Raw genomic sequence first — 11010 nt, 5'->3', positions numbered from 1 at the left:
TTAGCCTGTTAGCAACATTTTCTCTCCGTCTCTCTAATAGTTTAGCTTGCTGCGCTGCAGCAGTCGTGATAGCTGCGGGGGTCTGCAGAAAGCTCAGCTAAATTATGAGCAACATTTCTCTCCATCTCTGAAACGCTGTGCCGATCTTGTAGCTCGCTGGAGTCCTGAATCACAGCTTATCATGCCAAATGTATGCAATTTCGATTCTACCCAACAACATCGCAAGATGACATTTTCGATGTGTAACTTTAGCCCACTACTCTGAAGGTGATTTGTGTTTTCCTCCAGTCTTTCCTTTGTTTTGCCTCCAGCTAACGCCGTGATGTATTCATGACGTCGACTGTAAAATGGTCTATAGTTAACTGTATTAGCTATGAATTAAAAACATTAAGCTCACAGTACCTGCCAAGGCCAGCTATGGGGGCGAGCATCCTCTCCATTCACCACCCTGTTGACATCAGGCTTGACAGCAGGTGCACCACATCCAAACACTACAAACACAGAATAGTGAAGGAAGTTTTAAAACTGAAATTAGTTGATCTTATTGTCTGTGTCACTTTGACTTCTCAGGTTAAGCCTCATACTCACCATACGCCACCTGAAGCAGCAGGAGGGCCAGAGTGAGTATCATGGTGACAGTCTGAAGACACACACACAGTTCAGCTCTCTTATACCTCCTCCGTCCGTCTGTCCGTCTGTCAACCCAAGCACAGAATACATTGAACCCGTGGAACACCGTTATCAGCGTCCACTGCCGATTGTGGCTGAGAATAACTTTGTGTTGCACAGGTGCATCAGCTGGTCTGCCAGGACACGGATCTGTCCATGCATGGAAATGTGCATGAGTTCACATACATGTGATGCGTCTGTACAGATAATGTCCCAGTACACCTGTACTACACAGAATAGAAGACATAAGTAAAAGTGTAAACTACAGATTCAAGGAGTTCAGCTTAGGAGTGATGATAAAATAATTAAGTATGATTATCAGTAAAAGTCCTATTTTCCAAATATTGCTAAAATTAAAACTAGTAATATCTTTTAAGTATCAAAGGTAATCACTCATTATGCAGGGTGGACTGAGTATTTTTACTTTTACTTTTGGGACTACACACTGTAGTACTGCTACTTTTACATAAAGCTACAACGAGGAACTTTCATGTAGTCTTGATTCTGTTGCTCCCTGTGGACTAAAGTGGTAGTGTCTCTGAGCACCAGAGTCTCTTTAGAAACCCTCTCATTCTACTGCAGCAGGGTCTGACAGTCTGCCCCTCTCAGTCCTGGTTCTGGTTCTCCCGTGCCTCCCTTCATTTCCAGCGGGTCTATCAATATGTCCTGGGTCTCCAGCTGCGTGGTGTCGCTGTTGGCTCCTAGAGAGGAGAATCTCTGGTCCTGGAGGAGGAGGAGACGCTGCTGCTGCTGGGAGCTGAGCTCTCCTCCTCCCTCCGGAGCTCTGACTGCAGGTTCAAGGCTGCGGGTGAAGCCGGATCTGGGTCTGTCCACGGTGGACCGGTCTCTGTTGGAGGATCTGCGTCTGTCCACGGTGGACCGGTCTCTGCTGGAGGATCTGGGTCTGTCCACGGTGGACCGGTCTCTGCTGGAGGATCTGGGTCTGTCCACGGTGGACCGGTCTCTGTTGGAGGATCTGGGTCTGTCCACGGTGGACCGGTCTCTGTTGGAGGATCTGCGTCTGTCCACGGTGGACCGGTCTCTGCTGGAGGATCTGGGTCTGTCCACGGTGGACCGGTCTCTGCTGGAGGATCTGGGTCTGTCCACAGTGGACCGGTCTCTGCTGGAGTCTGAGCTGAAGGAGTTTCTGGTGAACCTGCATGAGTTCATCTGGTTTCACCAGAATCCGAACCGGTGGCTCCGATGACGAGCATTAAGAATAAGACCATCTTCTCTCTGATGGTCTCTTTACTGATGGAGGTCTGATAGAGGATCAGGACTACACTGAGACTGGTTATAACTAGTTAAAAGTTCCTCACAGTGACTTTAAGTAAAAGATCTTCTTCCACCTCTTCTTGTTGAACAGGAATGGATGCCACTCACATCTCTGCAGCAGCATTGCATAGTTAGTGTTCATGTAAACTACAAGGAAAAACAATACTGCTGACATTAAACAGTGATCCCTGGGAAGCTCATTCCCAAAACTAACACCAAAGCAAATCAATAGTTTGCATATGGCAGCATGAAAAAGCCTGAACACACAGAACAAACTGTTCCTGGAGTGAAACTGTGGTGTTTGTGAAAATGAGAGTAGCTGAAGTAGCAACTCTGAAGCGAGAGAAGGAGGAATCCGAGTCGGGGGGTTTAGTGTCGTCAGCTGTCTCGGTGCTCAGTCTACTGAGAGAAATACATTTTCTTCCTGCGACCACAGAACTGGATAGCTTTGGGTTACCTTCAAGAGAAACAGTCCTGTAACAACTTTCTCTGCTTTAATAACATGTTATACATCCACGAAGGGGCCCACGGTCCTGCTGGACCTGGACCCAATTCTTCACGCCTCGGTCAGACAGCATCCCTCCCTCCTGAGGGGAACGGATATCGCTCTCTGGAGAAGACGACGTGCATCTATAAATTTCCCCCTTTCTTTTTTTAAGAGGCAAATCAAATCAATAGTGCCTCAACAGCTAAGACGCTTTGCTTGTTTTCCCGCCGTGTTAAGATAATTCCCTCCACCAGACATCGCAGGAAGATTTATGAAGCTGACATGTGCTGCGTGTTTGCATAACATAGCAATGACAGAACTGTGAATAATTCGGATGAGGGCTGCAGCTCACGAGGAATTAACCGGCGACGCTGTTTACAGGAGGTCAGTCAGGTGGGAGTCGTCATTCATTATGAGTGAGTGAGTGAAACAGTCAATTCTATAAACAGTGGGAAAATGAACCTTTAAATCATTTTAATGTTATTTTACAAGAGACACATTTCGCAGTTTTTAACATTTTGCTACAAACTTTATACATTGCAGCACTTTTACAACGCAGCAATTTACAGTTACATCAATCAATATTATTATAAAGCCATCAAATAACGATGATAGATGTTGTTTGTCTTTGACGTGGAAGTCCTCATAAGGAGGAAGACGGGTCAAACAAACAGGACTTTCAGCAAGGAGACCACTGTTCATGTCTTATGTGAAACCACAAATTCAAAGTTGACTTATATTCATTTATGTCTGTAACTTAAATAACGTAACAAACGTTCTTATTTGAAGTCAAACTGTGATATTTTAAGAAAACATGAAGTAGTTTTGTTTTAATTTACAACTTTAACGATGTGCGTCTGGTAGAAAATACATTTTGCTCTAAACTAATTGAGAATGCAGTTGAGTTGTAATGTTATTTTGTAGAGTTTCTACAACATGTTAGTGTGTTAGCTTGCTAACATTTGCTCATTAGCACTGAGTGAATAATAAAGGTGAGGCTGATGCGATTGTCGCTAGTTCTGCAGGAATTTGGTCATAAAACAAAGTATTGGACAAATAGAAATCTGGGCGCTAGATTGAAAACGCGATCAATAACAAAGGGCTTCAGTGCTTTTTTCATGTCGGTCTATTGCTTGTGTTGTTTGTAAAACGTGTGTCAAGATGAACGGCTCATCTACTCAAATAAATAAATAACATCACTCAACCAAATCCAGTCGATGTCTACACTACCAGAAATGATTTCTATATCATATTACAATACATAACATTTTATAGCTTAGTATATTTAGATTGTACGATCAAATGGCTGGAAAAATATAGTTTGGTGTAAAGTTATACGAGTTGTGCCTAAACCGCCTGCATGTATAAAAAGCCTTTTATTGTTTTTTCTACAGTGTAAAAAAATGCCATCAAGACATTGTTCTGCTGAAGTACGTAAATCGATATTTCCAAAGAGAACTGCCGTTAGCCACAGAAGCAGGCCTGCTTCTTATTCCGTGGTCGACAGAGATAAATGATCTGAGACCAGCCAGCGCTGTTTAAAGCCAAGTATATATCTCCCAAGGTTTTCAGATACGTCAAAATATCTGACGAGTGCAGCCTGGAGACGGAGGAAATGCTGCCAATTAGAACGTTGCAACATAAATCACACTTTACTGCTGTCACATCAAGTGGCCAATATTCAGTTTCCAGTGGCGGAGGAGAAGAATATCAGTCATTAATAGGAGGCATAAAGTAGGCTGAATAAATGCATAGCACATGCAGTTCGTTCATGATATCACCTTCACCACAGGAGGGGATGCGTGAACATGATGTTATTTGGTTGAAAGCTCCCAGTGATTCACAATATCTTTCCCAAAGGGCAGAAATGCATCATATAAAGGAAAGGTTTGACCTTTCTGTGTACGTATTTGCTTCCTTGCTGATATAGATAATAAGATTGATATGAATCTAAAGCCAGCTGCTGATTAGCTTAACTTAAGATGTGTTGTGTAGACAAACTTTTTGAGTACAGAGGACACAAAGAAGATAATGTGTTAACTGGTGAGCTTTGGAGTTGCTGGCAGGCGGTTTTGTTAGCTTTAGATGGAGCCAGGCTAGCTGTAGGTGAGCTAGCTTGTATATGAAGCTCTAGCTCCTACAAGGAGAGGTGTGAAGCTTCTCTTCTTCCTCTTGTCAAGAAAGCGAATCCGCGTTTTTCCCAAAATCTAAAAATTTGTCCTTTAACACGAATGGGTTCAGCAATATTTCACAGCAATGCTCATCATGAATCAAATCCATGTCTTCCTTTGGCTCCCTGTGGCTATTTCGGTACCATCCACTTCTCTCACTTCTCCTGTTTCTTTCCGAGGATGGTTGCTGGTGAGGAAGAAGCAGAGTGAAGTCCACCTTCAGGCTTCAGTCGGAGATGATTATGTCTGCTAGTAGCACAAAACGAAGCCTGAAGGCTGTTTTTTTTTGACATGCAATCCTCTTCTCCAACTGCTGAGACGCTCCGCTGTGTCCTCTGTCAGGATGGATGGGATGATTTTAATCTAATTATTGCAGCAGATCTTGGTTCTGAGTACATATAAAAAGAAAAAACACATTTACTCAGCCGTGAAAAGTCGAGTGAGTAATTCTTCTCTCAGCCGTGCGTTGTTTCACACTTAGCTGCACAGTGTGTCTCCGTGTGACACTGCTTCACTGGTGGTTAAGTGCTGCGTTCAATGGCACTTTAGCAGTGTGAGGGTCCTGTTTCAAATGCATCTCTTAGACAAAGAATCAGAAGAATGTCAAACATCACTGCTGTTATGTAAATGTTATATATTGAGGCGTCACTTTACATTTGGACGGACGTGGCCACAGTTCTCAGGTTAAGGTCACTTAAGGATATTTAATTAAGCTTCTTGTTGTAAGACTAAAATCAAAGCCAAATTATTTTTTTACCTTCAGATGTCTTGTTGTGATTGCAGCATAATGGTGAGGTCATTGTCAGGAGAAAGAACAACTTCTAATGTCCTTTGTTGTCTGTCATGGACCCTCGAGCCGAGCAAACAGAAAAGTAGAGGAGAAGACAGAGAGCTGTTCACACCGGGGCAGTTGGTAATTGGCATTGATGGATGAAGGAAATCCTAAATCCAGATAAACCGCTCTGGGCAGAGCAGCTGGAGCTTTACACGACACTCTATTTTCTCTTTGTGTCTTTAACCATCATCATCTTTTATTTCACACTCTTGATGATCCAACCTTAACACCTCGGACCCCCCGCCGGGCAGCTCAGAAAAAGTGAGTTTCTACTATTAATCGACTCCATTTGGGGACCTTGGGCTCCTGTGGAGCTACTTTTTAGTTTGATTCATTGCCACCCTTCCCCCTTTCTTGTGTGTATTCTTTCTTTACCTCCTCTTCCTCCCTCCTCCTTGCCTAACTAAAACCTCGTTGGTCAAATTAAAAACAGTTTAGCCTGCTGCACTGGCTTGCATCACAAGCCCATGAACACAAAGTGCTTTGGTCATACACACAGAGGCCCTGTGATTATCTCTGCTCCTTTAACTCACAAATCAAACTTGGGTTCAGCTGCAGGCCCCGATGTGATAGGAGCATTTCATGAAGGAGAGTGAAAACGAGAAGCCCGGCGTCTTTATTGCGGAAACAGTTATTTCACGAGGAAGGGGGATCCCAGCACGTGGAGAGCAGATCTGGGTTGCTGAGAGTGGAATTTGATTTGGTTACAAAAAAATGGAAAGCACAATGAAACAGTTTGACACTGCGACTACCAGAACTGCAGTGACAGATGGAAAATGAGATTCAGGATTAACTCTTTGTGGCACGAACCTTACAGCGGTTTCTCAAAGTGCCACCTGGTTACTGTGAGATCAAATTGAACCGAACAGATCCGTAATTCCGGGTCCGCAACATCAAAAGGAAATCGGCATAATAAGGCTTAATCGCTAACTTTCTGATGGCTAATGACCCCAAAATTGACTGTCGGGTTCGATTAGACAGCTCGATGTTTAACACTAACCTACCAGAGCTGAGAAGAAATATGCTACTGAATATTATGTTCAAAGGGAGGTTGTAAAGAAACTCGGAGATGCCAGCAGACGGGTAGTGACGGAGAAACACCAGACAGGGAAGACCGAGAGACAGTCCCCCTCTTTAGTCTCCTCTCCCACAGAGGCTAGAGTTTCTTGGCTGTGACTGATGGCCAATAACAAGGAAGCCCCCCCCCCCCGCACACCAACCGCTCCATATGTCTTAGTTATGTGCTGTCATCGTGCTGCTCTTTTTGTTCTCGCAAGATCTGAAAATGCTGCTATTATAGACTTCAACTGAAATAGAAAAACCACATGCTCAGAGTACTTGATTCTCAACATGCATATTCAGATTATTTTTTCAATAGTTTTATTTTCTGGCATGCTGGTGGCGAAGCTCATGGATTGGCAATGTCAACCACGACTTTGGTTCAGACTGAAATATATCAACAAGTATTGAAAGAGCTGCCATGAGTTTTTTATCTGTTTGTTATGGTCCCAAGATGATGAACCCTAATGACTGTGGTGATCCTCTGATCTTTCCTCCAGCACCACCATGAAGTTGGATTAATTGCCATGAAATGTGGCAGGATGAATTGTACTTCTCGAGCCAAAGTTTGGTCAGTTTTATTCCAGTTTTTAAAGTGAACCCTAGTGTGGTTAGATTTCAGCGAGAACATAATCCAAACAATTACAGGAAGCGAACGAAAACACAAGCTTTTCTTGAGATGGACACAGGTAGACAGGAGTAAACATGAGTCTCATGTTTGCTTGACATCTGGGTTGAAAAAAACATTCGTCTGTCCATCCATCCATCCATCCAATCACCCATCCAATCATCACCCATCCATGATCCATCCATCCAATCACCCATCCAATCATCCATCCAATCATCATTCATCCATCCATCTAATCATCCATCCATCCATCCATCCATCCATGATCCATCCATCCAATCATCATCCATCCAATCACCCTTCCATCCATCTAATCATCATCCATCCATGATCCATCCATCCAATCATCCCTACATCCATCTATCCAGCCATCCATGATCCATCCAATCACCCATCCATGATGCATCCATCCAATCATCCATTCATCCAATCATCATCCATCCATGATGCATCCATCAAATCATCTATCCATCCATCATCCATCCATCCATCATCCATCCATCCTCTCCAGACGTCCCTCTCCCCAGCAAGGTTTTCCATCTCTTCCTGATGATCCCTGAGACATGCCCGGAAAGCCTCTAAAGGTAGCATCCAGGAGCATCCTGATCTGATGTTGAACCAACTCAGTTGGTCCCTTTTGACGCAAAGGAGCAACAACTCTACTCCGAGCTCCCTCCAGATGTCTGAGCTCTTCAACCTATCTATCAGCCGCTTGTATCTGCAAATTCATTCCTTCTGTCACTGCCCATAGCTCATGGTCATAAGTGGGGGCTGGTACGTAGACGGACTGGTACAACTGTCTGGTACAATGTCCACATCGCTGATGACGCCGCACTAAACTGTCCGCAGAGAACATACTAAATATGCAAATGAAAGTCCACAAAATGAATGACGTTTATAGAAGGAGAGTGGCAGCTCTCGAGATGAAAAAGATAAATTCTCTCCATCTTTTATTAATTTGGTTTGCATTCATTTTTGCACAGTGAAACCAAAACCACACTAAAAAGAAAAGGAACCAAAAGATATCAGATTGGGACTTGGCAAACGGACCTTGTAAAAGCTCCCGAAACCATAACTTTTTAAAAAGCAGCACCATCAGGTCAACAGACAAGCTTTGTTTTTAATCCCATTAGCAAATGCTAGCATTCTAACAGGCTGAATTAAAACAGTACACCTACTTAGGAAAAGAGACATTTGTAAATAAACTACAGTATGTTTAGTGGTTTAAACAGTATACTTGTACAGATTCAACAGATGTAGTTGAATCGTGGCGATTTTCAGTACATTTTCTCTTGACTTTCCTGAACGTGTTAGGTTCATAATGGGGCCATTGACCAGCTTGAGCTCACCTCACACTCCCACTGACACCTGCAACACCCATTGGCAGGCGGCAGTGGTTTAATATACTGAAGCTGTGAAGTGTCCATAAATCTCTAATAGCAGCTGAGAGGCCACAGAAGAGACAAGGCCTCTCCAGATACTCCGGTTGTTTTTCTAATCTCGATGTATTGCATGTGCTGCATTTCAAAATAAAAACACGCAAGGCCTTTCAGCGAGGAGAGAAAAGGGAAGAAATTGCTGATGAATAGAAAATATGCACTTCTAGTCTTCTGTATGATGACAAATGAAGCACAGCAGAAACATCTAAGAACTGACATGATATACAGAGTTTAGAGAAGGTCCAGCTGAAATATCCTGCATGCAGCTCTGTATTTTCTCGCCTGTTAAAATGAAAGCGTCCTGGTAACCACAGAGTGAAAGTGTGTAACTCGAGATGACCTTGCAGTCACATGGCCGTCAGCACCGACATGTTAATGAAAGTGACACGTACTCAGCTCAACCTGAAACCCGAGGCTTAAACAAACACGGCAAATCCCTGCCCCAGTGTGTCCGCGGTGCCCGGGTTCCGAGACGGCACGGGGAAAGACACGTCCTTGCAGGTAAATACACCTGTATATTTATCATTTTATGCAAACATTATATAAATATTGTCACAAAGTCGTTGACACAAAGTTGGAGTCCCAGACTGCTGGTGCCTCCAGAAGTTTAGAGCGACGCACAAAGAGCTCTCTGTGTAACATGTAAGCATTCACACATGCTCAACACACACACACACACACACACACACACACACACACACACACACACACACACACACACACACACACACACACACTGTGTTGCTGCCATTAACATTTGTAGCCACGTTTACAATTAGCACGGCAGATATGGCTACAAACTATTTTTATAACATAAATATCAGACTTATGATTTCCCCTTTAAATGTTTAAATATCTCCAGACTCATCTCAGGTTTCTCAGGTGGATTTATTTTTATTATTTTTTAAAGAATAGTCTGGGTGCGTCAGGGGTCAGCAGTGTGGCGCTGAGCATGCCGTTTTTCCAAACACAAGCTGAGAGTGTGTGTGTGTGTGTGTGTGTTATGGCCCATGTGCTAGTGATTTCCCCGCTCTACTCTGTGTACGCCGGGCTGTCGGGGGCCGAGGTCTCTCGGTGCCGGCACAAACACTTAAAAAGAAGGTATGCTGGTTGCTGATTGGCTGTTGTCCTTGTAAGAGGTGATACTCTTAAACAGCGTGTCAGGCCCCCCCCAGACTCAGGAAAAGGTTATGGTGAGGACAACCCTGCAAAGATCGATACCACCTTCACATCTTTCCATCAGATATAAGACTAGAACCAGCAGCAGCGAGCATAGCTTAGGGGCCGATCACACCCAGAGGCGGCGCTTGAAACGCGTCCCCCCGCAAAACCATTGTTTTCCTCTGGAGTGTGCTCTTCTCCTATCTTCTAGACGCGCTTCAAAATTTCAAATATTCTCAACTTTTCAGCGCCAAGCACGGAGTCGCATCGCTCGTCAATGGCACAATTGACAGAGGCAGCCAATCAAATCAAGTAAGAGGCGGGCTTTGCTACTTTACCACTGACTTCCTGTTATAATGCTGGTGGAAGTGGTTGGAACAGACGCTCCAGAAGTACTTGGTTATGTTTAGGCAACAGAAGTACTTGGTTATGTGGTTAGGGTTAGGGTTGTACGTTGTGTACATGGGACATGGACAGCAGTCTTCTGGTAAAGTGTTTCTGACTCACCACCACCCGACATACTTAAGCTGAAGATTAATTTGAAACTTTTTCTGATTTTTTAATATGTCAACAGCAAACGTAATCCACAAAAAGATACATTTCTCTTGCAAATAACATTCCCATAAAACGTTTATTTTATAAGAATGTAGTTTTTAGGAGACCAGGCTGAATGAGATGAGTCAGTTTTCCTCAACCACTCCTGAGAGCAGGTGCAGAATCCCTCTCGGACCTCTGGAGACCGGGTTGTTTCTGTCTGTCTGGCGTTTGTCTGAGACAGAATTCACATGAGACCCGTTGTTGCCCATTCGTCTCCGTACGGATCCCTTTTTTTCTGGCGGATTCTTCTCTGGTTATGTAAGTCTCTGGGTGTGAAGGAAAGGAGACGGGAAACGTCTACAAATCCCAGTGGATGCTCACGGAGTCTTCTGATTAGTGAATGATACGCTGCCGGTCTGGGGATTGTTATGACAGGATCCACATCCTCTTTAGTGCCGAGCAGATGTTCCAAATTACACTGCGAGCCGTATCAATGTGGTTTATAACCAGGGAGGGAAGAGGTGTGAACAGCAACTTCCACTAAAACACTGGATTTATTATGTCTCATAGCTGCTCATATCCAGAGATGATGCACTGATGTTCTACTGAATGACATTATGCACACTTGTGTGTGTGACCTGAGAGGATGGTGTCTCTGAGTTGATCCAGAGGGGGGCAGTGTCTCAAAAGGCATTAGAATTTACAATTTACCGCTCTGGGACACGTATTTAAATGACAAAAACAATGTA

At 43.8% G+C, this 11010-nt stretch overlaps 1 protein-coding gene across 1 annotated transcript in view; it reads right to left on the bottom strand.

Moving 5' to 3' along the window:
- The window catches only part of LOC116400612 (proproteinase E-like), a 2800-nt gene extending 2114 nt beyond the window's left edge, over positions 1-686 (bottom strand). Inside the window, exons 1-2 of the mRNA XM_031878529.1 lie at positions 589-686; positions 403-491 (exon numbers count right to left, since the gene is read on the bottom strand). Of these exons, the coding sequence (XP_031734389.1) occupies positions 403-491; positions 589-631 (132 nt within the window). The 5' untranslated portion in view covers positions 632-686. The remainder of the gene's footprint in view (positions 1-402; positions 492-588) is intronic.
- Positions 687-11010: the final 10324 nt, after the last annotated feature.

Source organism: Anarrhichthys ocellatus, unplaced genomic scaffold, assembly GCF_004355925.1.
Source record: "Anarrhichthys ocellatus isolate YVR2014 unplaced genomic scaffold, GSC_Weel_1.0 scaffold185, whole genome shotgun sequence".
Taxonomy (NCBI): domain Eukaryota; kingdom Metazoa; phylum Chordata; class Actinopteri; order Perciformes; family Anarhichadidae; genus Anarrhichthys; species Anarrhichthys ocellatus.
This window is presented reverse-complemented; position numbering and strand designations above follow the sequence as displayed.